This window comes from Syngnathoides biaculeatus, chromosome 1 (genome assembly GCF_019802595.1).
Source record: "Syngnathoides biaculeatus isolate LvHL_M chromosome 1, ASM1980259v1, whole genome shotgun sequence".
Classification (NCBI taxonomy): domain Eukaryota; kingdom Metazoa; phylum Chordata; class Actinopteri; order Syngnathiformes; family Syngnathidae; genus Syngnathoides; species Syngnathoides biaculeatus.
The window spans coordinates 9,102,877-9,120,617 of record NC_084640.1 but is presented as its reverse complement, the minus strand read 5'-3'; the positions used below and the strand labels follow the sequence as shown (position 1 = coordinate 9,120,617).

Below are 17,741 nucleotides of genomic sequence, written 5' to 3'. Positions count from 1 at the left end.
CAAAAGGGTGGAACAAGTGTGGAAGGTCACAACCCTCCCTGCCCCAACATTCCTAGACACATGGGTCTTATCCTATCTGCTACAGCGGCTTCCCCAAAGTCCTGACATTTGGGGTTCGACTGTTGACTCCATCCATTCTCTAGATGGATGGAGGGATAGATGGAACTGAAAGGGTAAGGAAGATAGTTTTTGGGGACAATATCATCTCACCGTTCCATCAGGGTTGCAAATATTATTTCGAATCACCTGAAACGCATCCCAGCATGTCTGAGACGTATCCTGACACTTAAGGCTTTGTAGGCCCCAAGACAATGGCCATGAACAGCAGGAATGCTTCAAACAAAAAAAAAAAATAATGAACTTTTTTTCTCTAAACAATAAGCTGTGAAAACATCCTGTCAAAAAGGCCAAAAGTAGGCAACCTTGGGGTAGGTCCTCCAATTCATATTTAAAAAAAAAAAAAAAAAAAGTCTAATCACTCAAAGCTGCAAGTGATTTTACATGTGTTCCTTTTCCACTCCATCTCTTTTATTTCTCTTTTTCCTACCATTTGTCTTCATCCCGGCACACTCATCATCCCGTCTTTACGACAATGACTGCTTTCTTTCGTTGAGATTTAATTACGCCAACTGTTCTCACCATTCTCACGCACAAAAAAAAAAGAAGGGTAACTACTTTACAAGATGTGCGCCTCCCTGTTTTTGCAATACTGCGGTCAGCATTACTATGTCCTATTATTCCTGTTGCGTCCGGTGTTCTTCGTCCACACGAGAGGGTATCACCACGTTTTCGCTCCATTCATCGGCATGCAACACCTTTAGGACTTCAGTATAACTCTCTTAAGTGTGTGTTCTGGTGTGTGTCCGTCTGCACGCACGATTCAGAGGATCAATTTGTCTTTACGCCCGTCTTCGCATTGCCGGTAATGGGACTCGAGTGAGGATCAAGGAGCTTTGTATTAATTGGTTTAAAGTTGGGAACGCTGCTCTTTTCCTGCAGAACAAGGGGTAGATTTTGACTCGGCAATTTTCCACCTCCTGTGGTAGTAGTCCTGTGAAAACGAAGGTGCTGAGGAGATTTTGAAATTCAAACAGACCTGCAGAGTGTGTGTTTTTGTGCACACACGTCCGGGTATGTGGATGCCCCGAAGGAGGGAGAGGTCATTAGCGATGATGTCATTTCCTGCCATTGTGGCAGATTGCAGCCTACCCTGCACACGATTTCATCCGCACAAATTATGAACCACTTTTACAGCTGGATAACGTCCCAGCATCTTTTTACACAACAAAGCAAGTACAATTTGCAAGAGGAACCTCGTTTTTGTATGTTCCAGTTTTCATATGATTTAGTTTTGGATAATTATTTTTGCCAAAATATTGTCCCAGTTTTTAAATCTCCGTTCAGTTGAGTGACAATCACCCTGCACAATCATTTGAGAGCCTTATTTATTCAGTCTCACTGATCAATAAAGCCACTAAGTGACCAAAGATAGTGATGGTTTTTGGCCATTTGGAAAAAAGACCATACAATTAAAAAATAAAACTTATTGCAAAGTACAAAAATGGCAGATTCCCTTTCCTAACAATAACGTCTCATCGCTCCCTTCTGCCAGGTTTAATTCACCATCAATAAGAGTTAAAGTATTCTACCGACTGTATTTTCAACTATAATTACCGTATTCTCTATAACATGCCTCTTAATATTTTGGGCTTTCTGGAACGGACTAATTGAATTTAAATTATGTTCTATGGAAAATACTGCTTCAGTTGTCATACAACTGGGTTTTAGTCAAACATTTTGGAATGGATCATTCATAACGCACATATGGACCAATCACAACTAAAGAGTTTTCTGAACATCCCCTTTGTTCTTAAAAATGGGAACTTGTACACTTTTCCTCCATTCTCCTGGCATCTTCTCTCCCGCTGGTATTCTATTGAATAAATTGGTCAAAAACTCCACAGCCACATCTCCAAATTGCTTCCATACCTCCACTGGTATGTCATCAGGACCAAGTGTCTTTCCATTTTTCATCCTGTTCAGTGGCTTTCTAACTTCCCCCTTACTAATCATTCCCACTTCCTGGTCATTCACACTTGCCTCTTCTACTCTTCCATTTTCTTCATTCATTAACTACTCAAAGTACTCTTTCCATCTACTTAGCACACTACTGGCGTCAGTCAACATATTTCCATCGCTATCCTTAATCACCTTTACTTGCTGCACATTCTTCCCATCTCTACCCCTCTGTCTGGCCAACCTGTAGAGATCATTTTCTCCTTCTTTCATATCCAACCTGGTGTTCATGTCATATGCCTCATGTTTAGCCTTCGCCACCTCTACCTTTGCCCTACGTCGCATCGCAATGTACTCCTTTCGCCTCTCCTCAGTCCTCTCCGTGTCCCACTTCTTCTTCGCTAATCTCTTTCCTTCTCAAGACTAAACTAAAGACGATTTAGTCTCCAATTAAGGGTGCAAGTGTAGAAATTGTTCAAAGTAACACAACATGGAAGTCAACTAGAGTTATGGAATGAATTGCCTGTGTTAAAGCGGAAATGGTCATCCAACATTATGATGTCATAGACTCCTCACAGTCAATCATTTGACGAAGCCCAAAACAAAAAAAAAAACAAAAAAAAAGGAAATGAATAGCTAGATTTCAACCAATAAAAACGGCATGCCCATGTAGTAGGGACACATAACAACCTTATTCAGGAGCTCAGCATTCCTCTCACACTCATAGCGATTGTGATCACAGTCAGAGTCACGGTGCACTCAATAACAGTCTTTGTCAACCGAGCAAAAAATGGAATAAAAAGCGAGAAACAGTGGACAACATAGTTGGTAGGAAAAGAGCAACTGAGAATAAAAGTTTTCGCAGGGGTTGACTTTAGGATCTTTGAGAGTAGTCAAGTGTTTCTATAAATACAAGCGCTGCTCTGCAATTTACACACAAACACACACACGCACGACTGTATTAGCCAGCTGCAGCAAACCACATGAAAAAGAGTCAAATCAGTTCGCCATTGCAGAATATCTCACAGATGCTTACCGTGCTACAAAACTTTTAGGAACATTCCTAATTTGGATCAGCCTCAAATTATAAAGCATTGATTGTACCTTTAAAGTTCAAGAACCCTGGTGTTGAACATTTTGAAAGTTACACAACATTTTGCAACACATGATATCCCACAAACATCAAAAGAATAACAATCAAAGTGACCAAAAAAGCTTGGCAACAAAACTATTTCCTGATACCGCTTATCTTGATGTCTGTCGTCTTTAAAGGGTGAGTAGTTTAACTTTTTTTTGCCATCTTTTTGGAATCATAGCGCTAACATTACAAGTAATAATCTAACCCCAAGGTTGTTTCAGCTCACATGTGGAAAAATAGCCCTCGAAAGTCAGGTTGACTGGGTACATCTATTTGTATTTAGAATAAAGTTATGGGATTTTTTTTTTCCAGTAAGGTCGAGTGTGCCCACATGGAACATTTTAGGCAAAGAACATGTTGTATCCCATGACCTTTCACAACAAAAAAAAAAACGCTTCCAGGTATGAAAGCAGATCCAGGTAGTTGTACCAGTACAGTACCTACAGTATAAATGTGTTTCACAATAATACCGAGCTACATAATCTATTTCTAGTTTACCAGTAGAGGAAAAAACAAAATCTGTGCCATTTCTATCAAGGAAATGCTAACTGGCAAGGAACTGTCATCATTGAAATCTCTCAGATATCCACTTTCTCATTTTATCGCTCGCCTATTTCCTCTCTTTATCATATATAATTTTACTATTTAGCTACAGTGGCAAGGGAAATCTCCTTTTCTTTGACAATAGCAACATGTTTGTGATTCAATGAAAAATAAAACAACATGTGGCACCTCCAAACTTTGCTTTCGTACAAGAACAGAGGTATTAGTGTGTCCATGGTAGTACATTTTTACAGTACATGTGCAAGGACCAATCACATGGTGTGCGAATCTGCGTTCACAACTGTCCAGTTAAAAGACGTACTGCCGTGTCACTTGGTGTTTGGCGGGGCTTGGAGTTTTTAGAGCATAATTCACACTAATCAAACTGTTACTACTGTAATTTCCCCACACTGTTCCTTCCCTAAAAGATGAACTTTCCAAAAAAGAAAAGATTTAAATTATAGAGTATTATAAATGTATTTACAATGTATTGCATACATAATTTTGTTTAAGAATGTTTCACTGGTGAATTTATTTTCTGATCAATTTGAGATTATAGAAATTTCACTGAAAAAATGCAGTTTGTATTTTGTTCCCTTACTGGACCAAATGTGAATCGTTAGTGTGACCAACGAGCGTACCAAAATGTTCTTTCGTTACAACCCGAGTTGTCATGCATAACGTCACATGAGAATCAACAGGATTAACTCTGCATGTGTTTTGCTTTTTTCACCGACTTATTTCGAAAGGAATAGCCACAACAAAGTGTCTAAATAGAGTATGTCATCATTTGAAATTAAAGTACTTGTAGAAGCAGACTGGGGGTTCACTTTTTTTTTTGTTGTTGTTTAATGGCTTACTGCTGACTTACTTGTAAAAATGTATGAACAATACCAGGGTGACAGTTTGAGGATGCAACTGATGTATTCCATGATTGCCTTGTTTTAAATCTAAACAAGGGTTTGAGGTGCCATATACACTGTACTGTATTATTTTATTCGATTGAACTAAAAACAAGGGCACAATTGACAAAGAAGAAGCAGATTGCCCTAGGTGGCTATATCTTGCTGTACTGATCTACTATCGTACTGATAAACGTAATTGGTTTGTGCCGTTCTAAGGTGGCTTAAGAAAAAAAAATTGAGATAATAAAATGCTTCTGGTGTGCTGTTGGTTGTCACAACAGACGAGACAGATATTCAAAGACATCATTCTACGGAATACCATCTGAAAAGACCAGAAATGATCGATGGATAACGGCAATCAAACATGATGGCTGGTGCGCTACCAAAATACACACACGTCTGTGTAGCGATCACTTCATTTCAAGTAGGAATTATTCTTCTCAATCGCAAATTCCCAAGAAATATTTATAATCCCAAGTTCCCTCATTTGAGAACGATGCGTATTAAAAAAATAAAAACTTTTGCAGAGGTTTACGGAGGTTAAGTGTGGCCGCCATACCTTCGCTGTACGTTCAGTGGAGACAAATCAGTCATTTTTTTTTTCCCAATCATAGTTAATGAATGAGAGTTTAAAACTAGGGGTCATTTATTTAAATATTGGTATTCGTATTGAATACTCGCTGAAAAGATCGATGGATTCCGGCAAAGGTTAACGTGTGGCCGAAGACTTCCGCGTTCACGAGCCATCAAAACCGTCACTATGAGGGATTTATTCCTGATCAGAACAGATCCAGCAAGGAAGTATTTGTATGCGTCCAGACTTTTTTACGCTTTCAAACTCTTCCGTGTAAATCTTGACGACTTACTCACCAGATACATGTTGTCAAATACAAGCGGAAGTAAATTAACAGTCCAATTTCTTATCGGCGAAAACCTCGATTTCGGCATTAAATACGGGTCCTCTATGCTGAGTTTATCTAATTTTTCCACGCACCTTCGTGTATTTCCACCTTCTAAATGTCTAACGGTATCACACAAGACTGAGTGTTGTCTCCAACCGACTTAGCATTGAACAATACTTTGGTTGCCCTGCAGTATGGCCAGTCACGTGACTTTGGTTACTTAGGTGCACAAGCTCTGGATTTGTGGTGGTCTGTTCTGATTGTTTAAGGTGGTAGAAGGTGGCCTAAATTATTTATGGTAGTCAACAAAAATGTGGTGTAAAATTGTTTAAAGTGGTGCATGGGTGTCAGAAGTGGCCTAAAGTTTTGGGGCTAAGGTTATCTAAGGTGGCCTAAATTGCTAAGGTGGTCTGACGTGGCCTCGGGTGTTCTATGGTACCTGGCCTAAGGTTGTCTTGGTTGATCTCAAAAAGCCAAATCATTGACAAGTTCTTCTGCCAGATGGAAACTTGTTCACTTTATTTTTTGGGGAAAAAAAAGTGACTTAAGGTGGGCCAAGTGGTCTACGCTGGCCTAAGGTGGTTTGTGGTGTTATAAAGTTGTTCAATGTGTTATAAGAGGGCCGTTAAAAGTTTCAATATTAACAGCGCCTCACTTATGGAACCAAGGAAGCACCTGGGAGGGAGATTTTGAAGCCCAAAAGTAGGCTAATTCAGTAATAAATGCGAAGGTAACATTACTCCACGTGACTTTGAGGCCACCACTTTTTGCTTACAAACTTTCCTTGACAACACGGTTTCTATTAGATGCAAAAACCATTCATAAACGTGACATTTAAATGCACAGACAATGTGGCAAAACACTTTTAATATCCGAGCGTTGAACCGACCGACCCTTGTCGCTCCTGGAGTAGAGTAACACATCCGCGATTTACAAAAAAAAAAAAAAAGAAAGAAACAGGCTTACATTACCTTCTTTTGAGGGGCTTCCTTTTACTTTAAATGCAGGCAGAATGTCGTGGACAATCCGCTACGCGAACAGCGGGAGTCCTAACAAGTTGTCGGCGGCGATTTTCTCGCTCCAGTCTCGCCCCCTCTGCGGGTCTCCCTCTCCTTCTCCCCCCCTCCTCCCCTTTCGCTCGCTCCCCGCTCGGCTATTCCTGCTTCCTCTCCTCGCCCCGTCCTCCTCCAGCATTCCAACATGGCCGCCGCTGGGATCCAGGAAGGCGCGCTCGCTCGCGCACGTACGCAGACGCGTGCACGGCGAGCCAAGTCACGCCCACTTTATGAATGAATCAAGTGCATGGAATGGCTCACCTCGGGGGATTTCTTTTGGAAAATAGTCACTCTGATTAATTATCTCAGCTACCACGTCCCGTGTTTTGACAGCCGTTTGTTTTTGTTTCATTTGAGCAAGCAGGGTGACCGAAACAAATATATATATACATATATATATATGGAAAATAATTCTATGATGTTTGGGAGCGGGGATGCGTCTTGCATGGGTGCAGAGAGCATCCATTAAAATTTCAAGCAGGTCTGGCCAAATATTGCCTTGTCAGCGAATAATTAATAAAAGTGGGTGGATATGGTGGTCAACTTGAAAATAATTTATCTTTGCTTATTTTTGCATATCACAAAACCCTGGCAATTTGTCCCAGGGGCATGTAAACATTTTACATCCAATGTACACTCTTAATCATATAGAACTACCAACAAAGAACAACCTATGATTAATGTGCTCATAATATAGTTTTATTTAATAATAACAATAATCTCGAATTAATATGCATATAGATTTCACGTGTAATACTGTATCTGTATGACATTATTGCACGATGTCCAGGAGGTATGGTGGAGAACTGTTGTAAATGAATCGTAACTGGTATAAAAGATTATCATAAAGAGCTCGGCTGATTCTCGGTTCCATTGCAAAAAAAAAAAAAAAAGTTTTCGATTTTTCTGTTTTTTTCCTGTAGCTTCTCGTTTTGGCAACTTTCTTGAACGCAAGTTTGAGGGTGACATCTTGCGGTCATAATATGTCAACGCTCCTGGTTCGAAGCGTACTGACCTGAATGTACACTGTTTTACAATACATCAAAACACGTCGTTTTTTTTTATATTTATAGTTTTGGGGAGGATTTTGTAATTTACATTTTATTTCCTTGTACTGTATTTCATTTTTTATTTTATTTTGAGGGTCGTTTAAACTCTAATAGCGCTCACACTATTTTTAAACATTGTATTTTATTAAATTATTTTTAAATCTATCTATCTATCTATCTATCCATCTATCTATCTATCCATCTATCTATCTATCTATCTATCTATCTATCTATCTATCTATCTATCTATCTATCTATCTATCTATCTATCTATCTATCTATCTATCTATCTATCTATCTATCTATCTATCTATCTATCTATCTATCTATCTAAATAAATAAATAAGCCACCAGAACAAAATGCATTTGTGTACCGTTTTATTGGCTCAAAACAAATATAGTTCTGAATGTTAATGGTTTTTGTTTTGAGAATTCAAGTCTATGATGATCACAGTAGAATTTGTGATTAAGGGAGGAAGAAGAGGACTTGCTGAAGTCACAACTGTTGCTTAAAACAAAGACAGGGATCTTTTTCTTTCCCCATCATGGGACATTTTGAGACTTTTTTTAACTTGAAAAAATTGTTCCGGCTGGATCGAAGGAGGCTTGCCCACTCCTGCCTTCAGCTGGAAATCAATGATGGTTTGAATCATGGGAGCAGCCGGGAAGTCCATGCATATTATCCCAAAGCGTTGGTTCAGGTCGGTCTTGGCCTTCAGGTAGTTGTACAGCCGAGGATTGATGCGCTCCGCCACGGCTCTTGGCACGGCGAAGACTCCGGTTCCGCTGCTGAAGGTGAGGAAGATCTGGTCCTTGTTTCCCGTGGGCGCCGCCTCCAAGTGCTCATAGACGCTTTGCCACTTCTCTTCCACGTGCAGAAGTGTGGGAACCTTCAAGAAGACAACGCCTGCATTATTTAAATTACGTAAATGAGGTTCCGATTTATAACCAGTCTGTCAAAAGCTTTAGCAAGAGTTCATATTTGAAAGACACCTAAAAATGCCTCAAATGATCCTAAAATGGCTGCTTCAAACCAAAATGTGAATTCCTCTGGCCTAAAAATACCAAAAACAAATACAGAAACCACACCGATATACAAAGACTGTAGTCCCTCAGGCACAATGTAAATTTTCAATGTTCAGGGAAGAAAATAAGTATTTGAACACCCCGCTATATTGCAAGTTCTCCCACTTAGAAATCATGGGGAGGGGGTCTGAAGGAGATCATCTAAAAAGTATATATAGTGTATCATTTTTTTAACAATTTATTTGTGTGATACGGCTGCAAATAAGTATTTGAACACCTGTCTATCAGCTAGAATTCTGACTACACGACAGGACTTGGTCAACGACCTGAAAAGAGCCGGACCACCGTTTCCAAGGTGACTGTTGGTAATACACAAAGACGTCATGGTTTGAAACCATGCATGGCAGGGAAGGTTCCCCTGCTTAAACCAGCACATGTCAAGGCCCGTACTAAGTTTGCCAATGACCATTTGGATGATACAGAGGAGCCATGGGAGAACGTTTTGTTGTGAGATGAGACCAAAATGGAACTTTTTGGTCATAATCCCACTAACCGTGTTTGGAGGAAGACGAATGATGAGTTCCATCTCAAGAACACCATCCCTACTGTGAAGCATGAGGGGTGGTAGCATCATGCTTTGGGGGTGTTTTTCTTCACATGGGGCAGGACAACTGCGCTGTATTAAGGAGAGGATGACCGCGGCCATGTATTGTGAGATTTTGGGGAACAACCTCTTTCCCTCAGTCTGGGGTCTGCTGGGTCTTTCAACACGACAATGACCCGAAGCACACAGCCAGGAAAACCAAGGACGGGCTCCGTAAGAAGCATATCAAGTGTTCGGGCGTGGCCTCGCCAGTCTTGAACTTGCAGATGTAGCGGGGTGTTCAAATACTTATTTTCTTCACTGTAGACTAAATCACAAAAAGGTAGGAATATTCTGCTTCCGGGTGAAATTTCCAGATGAACCTAAAATGCACCATGATCTTTACAAGTGATCATAATTTGAGCTTCTTCGATCTTTTCAGATCCATCTGTCCGACATTTCAATACTTATGTTTTTTACAACTTCCTGTTCTGTAAAAAAGGAGCTGAATGGCCAAAGTGTTTTGCTCCATAAAACATTCACACAGCAAGTCTTACCTTCCAGTCATCAGCGATATCCATGGAGGCGTAGCGCATCCCTAAGTCCGGCCCGACAAAGTCCTGCAGTATGACGAGTTTACCTCGTGCCTGGCCCATGGTGGGCACCAAGCGGCTGTGCCACAACATTTCCCAGCTGGCGTAGCGCCGTATGTGCTCCACCACTGCCCCGTAAATATTGTCGGTCTCGCTCAACTCCTCCTTGATGCGCATCAGAACAGTCTCGGTTGGGTAACTGGCCAAAAAGTCTTGCACGCCCTCCAGCACGTGGCCGAAGTGGGCATGCTGGTACACCAGTCCGTGGTGGATGGTGAGGTTGCCCTTGACGTGGCGCACACGCACGTCCAAGAAGCGGACGCCGGCGCGCAGCTGCGATGCCAGGCTCCACGTCTGGCACTCGGCGTAGACGCCGCCGTGGACCGCCATGGTGTTGTGGGTGCCCGGCATGTTGATCTCGGACAGGGGCCGCTTGTCAGGGATGGTCGCCATCCAGGACGGGTTGAGGAACTCTGGGGCGGCCGTGTCATCGTAGTCTGGTGTCTGGATGGCCCCCCGGCTCAAATTGCAGAGGCTACCACACAAGATGGGGCACATTTTCCTCTCAATTATATAATATTATTATAATCCACATGAATAGCTAAAAACTGTAAGTAATTACGGTATTTTCAGAATTGCTCAAATCAATAATTTTAACAGTAACTATGATTTAAAAACATTTTACCATGATTTGAATCTCACTTTACATTGCCTTTAAAAATAAATGTCTTACAGATTATTTGATTTCCAAAAGCTGCTCTGAAAGTACTCATCCACTCTACACAGTGTGGTTGTAACTTCCACTAACAACCCTGACATAAATCGCAGAGATGCACCATTTTATTTATTAGTTTTGTCCAATTACTACTTTCCTATTCGTCAAACCTTTGGGACCATCTTGTGGAACCTTCGGGCCTTACAGAAAGAGTCAACATTTTTCAAGATAGATAGAAAATAGATTTGTCAGGAAAAAAAAAAAAAACATATGTGCATTTATGGACAGCCAACAATGAATCGATTGAAGAACAATATATCAAGAAATGTTCTCGTTTTATGGGAAAATTTCCAATTTCACAAACATGTGCCATTCACATGCAATGATGGTCATTCATCCATTCATTCAATTTCTGAGCTGCTTAGCCTCACGAGGGTCACGGGAGTGCTGGAGCGTATCCCAGGTATCAACAGGCAAGAAGCGGGGTACACCCTGAACTGGTTGCCAGCCAATCGCAGTGATGCCAATTCAAATATTTCTATGTTTTGATTTGTCCATTTGTCTAGAAGACGGCGTACAAATTTGATAGTGATCAGTGCTTTTCTAAGCATTTTTCCCCCCATTCTTTTTTGTGGGTGTACTCAAACTAACATGGCAAAGACCTGTGAGCCCACCACATTTACTTTTTCCCCAAGACAAGAATTATGAGTATGGGAAAGTCCGTAAAAAAACGCCAAATGACAAAAGTAAAATACAATGACGAGGAAAGGCAGATGTACAGTGTCCCTCAAGGGACAAAACGACAAAGGCTGTGAAATCAAATTAGCTTTAAAACACTCACCCGAGAAGTAATCCGAGCTTGATGAATTTGCACCACATGGTTCAAAGTGCTGGTGACAATCTTATCTGACAGTTGAGGCACTGAATAAAAAACAAACATGAAATGCAACGCAGGAAATAAAAATAGATAATTAAAATGATTCATTGATTAAATATTGAAATATAATACTGCATACTGTACTTAAAATGAACCTATTAAATCATGTAATTCATTCTTGAAATATTTAATTGCATAGCAGTTTTTTATTAATTGTGTATTTTAATTACATAATGGCATTTTTTTCTTGTATTTTTAAGGACTTCATGAAGTGGAAGGCTTTCTTCAATTAAATACATAAATGTCATTACATTTAAAAAGCAATAAAATCATTAAATACATAAAACCCATCAGTGAACAAATATTACATGAAAATTAGATTTTAAAAAGTCTATTCAATACATAAAATGTTGCATACTTTTACTTGCATACAAGTAATTGGAGACCTTCTCTTCTCACAAGCCAAAACAATGTACCAGTGCAGCAACACAGGTAGACAAACAGTGCTCACACTCATATAATCTTTATCTGTGGGGAAAAAAAAGGACTTTACTGCAGCTTACTAAGTAGTCAGTGTCTTCGTATCCATATGCATATACTGCCCCCTGGCGGTAACAACAATGTGGAAATGAAACTGATTATAGGAGTTTCTCTTTATTTCAATGGGGAAAAATGATTTGAAATATGAGTGTTTTGAGTGGATTTGCTGGTGATCAGGTCAAAGTGTAGCCTGCCTCTCGCCTGAAGACGGCTGGGGTAGGTTTCACTACACCGAGGATAAAGCAGTACAGAAAATGGATCGATGGACGGAGTTATGAGGAATTAAATTTAATTAAACTGGTAAGGGACCTGGGTTCGATCCTCACCCCACCTGTGTGGAGTTTGCATGTTCTTCCCGCGCCTGCGTGGGTTTTTTCCAGGCACTCCGGTTTCCTCCCACATCCCCAAAACATGCAACATTAATTGTACACGCTACAATTTCCCCTAGGTGTGATTGTGAGTGCGGCTGTTTGTCTTGATGTGCGCTGCGATTGGCTGGCAACCAGTTCAGGGTATATCCCGCCACCTGGCCGTTGACAGCTGGGATAAGCTCCAGTACTCCCTCCGACCCTCGTGAGGATCAGCGGTCAAGAAAATTGATGGATGAATAAACTTGTAAGTTGTAAATTTATTCTATAAACTCTGTAAATTTAAAAAAATGGAAATAAATACAATTTTGGGACAAAACAATCCTCCATAAGCCTGTAGACATTTCAGTGCCAAACAAATAAAAAGAACGATTGCCCTGCCAGCAGTGCACCAAATAAAAAAAGAATGACTTCGGGGTATTGTTGACAGATTGGACATTAGTCATTTTCTTCATTGTACTTAGAAGGACTTAAAAGATTTTACTTGCCGACAAATAGACCATATTCAGTACGTGTACACTTTTGTGCGTTCCCTCCAGACGAGAGATTCATCATTTTCAACATGAATATAGTCACAACAAAACAGGTGGCAAAACCAGGCTGCCTCTGGGAGGCCCTTTCAAAAGCAGGCTTAAAGCTTTCTATAAACGCAGCTGCTGTGTCAGACCTGATGATGATGATGACGAGGAGAATGATGATGAGGATGATAATGATGCAATGGGGGCTCTTACCTGAACGCAGAAGAGGTGCTCAGCCTCGCTTCAGCCCGGCCGACCAAGTGGACACAGCCAGAAGATGTTGATGTGGGAAATAGCATAGTTGAGCAGCTGAGTTCTATAGAGAGGTGAGAGGTCAGAACGTGCGCGTGTGTGTTTTTTGTGTGCACGCGTCCTATTCATCGCAAACCAGGTTTGAGTATTAAAATTTTTGTTCTCATTTGTTCGTTTCCTCAATGTCACAGTTCGTGTTTGTTGCAGCATTGGGCTCGTCCTGTCACAATGACAACACTCAATAATTTGGACCAATATTGAACAAGTTGTTCCATTTATTTATTTTAAAATCATGCGACATTAAAATTTACAGCGTACATATAAATGATTTTCATTTTAATTCAACTTCAAGATAATAAATATGAATTATATAGTTCATTTTCTATTATTGAAGAAATAAAGTGTAATAATACTTTCATACCACTCGGATGCTTCCAATAAAAAAATTGCAATACAATTTCACAGTACAACATTAACCAACATTTCAAATATTTGAATTTAAACTGGACGATTATTTATTCATCGAAACTGATATTTTGTAAAGAAATAGACAATGACATATTGACAATTTTATTAGAAACCATAAAAACTAATTAAATTAATTAATGAATTAAATTACATTTTAATTATTTTGTTAAGAATTTATATATAATTACATCTCAAATTAAAAATGCATTTTGTAATAATTATTTTAAAATTATTCTCTATGTAAATAATATAAAACGTTTGCTGTCCTTTGAAATATTTCAAATACTATTGCCATTTAAAAATTTTAATAAACGAACCAAAAACTATTATAGATATAAAAATCTTGTGATGTAAAATAACTGAATTTGAATTAGAAATATTCAAATGATAAAATATGATGCACGTTTAATTGCAATTGTATTAAATTCCGCTATTTTAATTAATATTTTTTATCCATTAAATGTAATACTTTTTATCCATTTATATTCTTATTTCATACTTTTCTTCAATTTTTACTTTGTGACTTAATGATGTTATTTTTCTGTATTTTTGAAATTTTATGAGAGCCTTTCAATGAAAATTCCAAGGAAGCGTGTGGTGAGAGTGCGTGTATGTGCTCTCCATGGAAATGTGTTCAGTTGAGTGATTATTGTTTTATCACTTGAAAAGGAATTCAAACATTGCATAACTGCCTTGTCCTTGTCCGATACTATTTGTTTAGCTGTTGGTGCCGACTGCGTACTCACGGTATGCACATAAAATAAGATATTCCTTTCAAATAAAAACTGAATAGCCAGAAGGTTCAGAAATTAGATATCATATACTTAGATTACATGGTAGAGAAGAAATAAGTTGTAAATGTTTACAACCTTTTCAGCCACTGTACTTCAAACCCAGCACTTTAAATTGTTTTACTATGAGTTAAGATGTTGCGAGGTAAACCAGTAACACTTGTTATTGTGACCCGTGACCAGTGCCAACATGTAAGAAAAGACACTTTTGCTTTCTTTATTTTTAAATGCAGAGGTGACAGGCCGGTGTGTTTGTCAGCTAAAGGGCGTCCTGTCTGTTGCTTATCTGTTTGATTGGAAACTCTGATGCTAACAGCTAGCACGATTACAGGTAGCATGCTAACAACCCATAATGTCTACGATAATGGTTCGATCCTACGGACTACATACATCATAAGAACATTCAAAAGGTATCTTAAATACTAGTACCAAACTACTCGCTTTGGTAGAAAAGGATTTTATATCATATCCATGATTACAAATGAGAAGTGGTAAAATGACTACATGGTAACGTTAGTATGCTAACACAGAATAGGATAGCAACCTAAGTACAAAACGCAGCAAGGCAAGTAATAAGGACTTCAATGGCTAAAATGCTAATTTGGCGATATGAGAAAATAAAATAAATAAAGGTCGATTCAGATGTGATTACAAATGACAATTGCTACAATGCTATGACACCAACAATTAATATGCTAACATATAGCATGATAGGAACCTCAGTCTGAAAAACTAAGGCAAATTATTAAGAATTTTACTTTTTTATTTTCTTTGACAATTGCTCAAATGTTAACTTATCCTTGGTCATGTTATGACTTGACATTGTATGCGTGAGGATGATCGTTGGTTCTGCATAATAATTTAAAAAAAAAAAAAACATGCTCGCCACTCTGGTTTAGCAAGTGTGTATTTTGTGTAGCTCTGTATGTGCATGTGAAGAGGGCTGTTCGCGGCTGGGGTGTGCAACACTCACGTCAGCCAATCAGCAGAATGCAGAGGTGAATCGCTTCCTGGTCCCGCTTCCCTTATTTGGCAGGGAGGGACCGGCCGGAAAAAGAAAATGGTGGCCAGGGTAGACAGGAGACTTCCGTAGACAGAAAGATAGCAACAGCGTAATCTCTGGTGAGTAAGCACGCAAAGCCAAAGATTTGTGTTATTACTGTTGATGTGTTTAAGTGTTGATCGACAGGCAGAGAAAATGACTGGAAATGCTTATTTGGATAATCAGGAAATGGGAGGGAAGGGGGCTTTCAAGCTACATCAGCATCCTGCGTTTACTTCGTGTGAAATTTCCTATTCTTCTTTCGGCTTGTCCCTTTCGGGGTCGCCACAGCGTGTCATCTCAGATGAACGCACATATGTTTGGCAATGAGTTAAATAACATGAAGTCATCGTGTTATTTTTCATCGAGGGGCTTGAGACTAGCAGACGTTGCACGAATAAATGCGTGGTTCTTGAATTTTGTCAATGTCACGCTTATTTTGCAAATCATTTGCTATACCCGTACCATATTTCAATTGTAGAATAAATGCTGTTGAAGTAAACGCGTACAATTCAATTTTTCATTTGTTTTGTAGTGATATACACAAAGATTAACGCCGAGGGTTTATGACTTCGTCACCTGGATTACTCACAATAGAAACCAGGAAATGTGAATAAAAAAATTTTACTTCAAAATAAAAGTGTGATATTTAATGTAAATGTTTTAATTATAATTTATTTTATAAATTTCATGTATAATTACATGTAATTAAAAAACAATTTAGGAATGTTTATTATGGTGTGTTATTGTAGAAACACATGCATACTATTATAGTCTACAAAATTAAGTGGTTAAAATTAAACAAAAAAAAGAAACCTGAGTCAGAATTACAATTTGAAGTCAGTTTTAAAAAAGCATTTTGAAAAAAAGTAAAATCTATATATCTAGTCTTTTTTAAAAAAAATAAACCAATCATGTAGTGGTTTTTTAAAAAAACAAACTGATTTTAAGAGTACAGTGATTTTTTTTGAGAGCTCATTTTATTTTATTCCTTGAATTAATGTGATAAATGTTATTTTTTTTAAATCGTGTTCAATGTGTGACATTGTTTCTGAAAGCTTAAAGTGTTCCTTTCATGAATTTATTGATTGTCCTTTCCTTGTTTCATAGGATTTTGAGTTCATAATGTCCATCTACAATCAAGTGATTATTTATAGCATGTGCTGTAGTGAACATGGATGGGTAGTAAGCTAACAGTGAGAGTTAAGTGCTGAAGAAATAAATGTGACTTTAAAAAAAAAAAAAAAGCTTTTTTTTTTATCTGGCTTTTCCTTTTTCTTATCTCGTCTTGACAATCTTTTGGCGCAGCCATTTTTCTGAGAGGAACAAGATGGCGGACGCCGCCCAGGTGAAGAAAGCAGCTGTCACGGTCTTGACCTACGTGGAGAAGGTGTCCTCCTTCGCCTCGTCCATCGACCCCATCTTCGGCATCGTCTCCTCCCTGGTCGGGGTGGCCCGCAAGGGCCTCGTGGACGACGAGGGCCACGAGATGGACAAGGACTTCCAGGCCATCCACACCAAGCTGGAGAGCATCTCAGAGAAGAACCAGCAGTGCCTGAAGCAGATCCGGATCGACGAGGTGAATGAGAAATTTGGCAAGTACGAGGAGTACATCAAGCACCAGTACGCCGCCTTCAACACCATGGTAGCCCAGATGAAGAAGGACCCGGATAACACGGAGCACTACATGGAGAACTTTGAGCAGATCTACGAGCGGGACAAAATGGACACAGGCCTGGACGTGTACTACCGCGGCGTGATGGGCAGCGGCTCACTCTTCGGCAGGCCCCTGCTGAGGGTCTACCTGGAGAACTGCGACGGAAACGCGGAGATCATGGAGCGCCATTGCTCGCATGTGGCCCACCTCTTCCACATGGGCCTCATCGCCCTGATGGCTTACACCGCAGTCACCAAAGATGACGAGGAGGAAGTACGTGAAAAGTGGGCCGCCAGGGTTCACCACATTCAGGCCAAGATGCAGGAGGTGCTCAGTCTCTGCAAAGAAACGGATGCTGACCCGCCGTCCGATGACAACAGTCCTCCTTCCTGAATCTGGACCGAGAACTCTTGACCCACCACACAGCTTCAGACCAATATAATCGCAGACCAATCATCATATTATACCAAAAGAACGCATTCACCTCAGCTTTGTTGTTACTGTATTAAACATGGCATGATTTTGGTTTTCACCGTGTTTGGTATAATCATTTCAAATAAACATATTGACAAATTGATTTGTTGTACATCTCCAAATGTCATTCATGCAATTTAAAGTGAGCCATTTTAAAGAAAAGTGAGCCCTTCCAAACTCACCCCCGACAGTTGAAAATCTGTAATATTGCGACAGTTTATGTATTTCA

General features: G+C 39.6%; 3 protein-coding genes across 6 annotated transcripts in view; 1 reads left to right on the top strand and 2 right to left on the bottom strand.

The window, feature by feature from the left end:
- LOC133498097 (focal adhesion kinase 1-like) overlaps positions 1-6,724 on the bottom strand; it is a 44,749-nt gene extending 38,025 nt beyond the window's left edge. For both annotated transcript variants that reach the window (XM_061814557.1, XM_061814564.1), the window contains exon 1: positions 6,476-6,724. The gene's annotated coding sequence lies outside the window, so the exon portion shown is untranslated. The remainder of the gene's footprint in view (positions 1-6,475) is intronic.
- A 1,245-nt stretch (positions 6,725-7,969) lies between these two features.
- Positions 7,970-15,451, bottom strand: LOC133498072 (1-phosphatidylinositol phosphodiesterase-like). Of its 2 annotated transcripts, none has more exons than XM_061814491.1 (5): positions 15,313-15,451; positions 13,042-13,144; positions 11,367-11,446; positions 9,775-10,345; positions 7,970-8,498 (listed from the first exon to the last, which is right to left on the bottom strand). In XM_061814491.1, the coding sequence occupies exons 3-5, from the start codon at positions 11,402-11,404 to the stop codon at positions 8,118-8,120; spliced, it is 990 nt and encodes a 329-aa protein (XP_061670475.1). In that variant the 5' UTR covers positions 11,405-11,446; positions 13,042-13,144; positions 15,313-15,451; the 3' UTR covers positions 7,970-8,117. The 2 variants fall into 2 exon arrangements, with proteins under 2 accessions (XP_061670475.1, XP_061670483.1); XM_061814499.1 differs by lacking the exon at positions 15,313-15,451 and adding an exon at positions 15,098-15,265.
- On the top strand, positions 15,344-17,615 carry rpz2 (rapunzel 2). Of its 2 annotated transcripts, XM_061814518.1 has the most exons (3): positions 15,387-15,461; positions 16,492-16,583; positions 16,690-17,615. In XM_061814518.1, exon 3 carries the CDS (start codon positions 16,712-16,714, stop codon positions 17,429-17,431), a length of 720 nt encoding a protein of 239 aa, XP_061670502.1. In that variant the 5' UTR covers positions 15,387-15,461; positions 16,492-16,583; positions 16,690-16,711; the 3' UTR covers positions 17,432-17,615. The 2 variants fall into 2 exon arrangements, with proteins under 2 accessions (XP_061670495.1, XP_061670502.1); XM_061814511.1 differs by lacking the exon at positions 16,492-16,583 and having other exon boundaries at positions 15,344-15,461.
- The last annotated feature ends 126 nt before the right edge of the window (positions 17,616-17,741 follow it).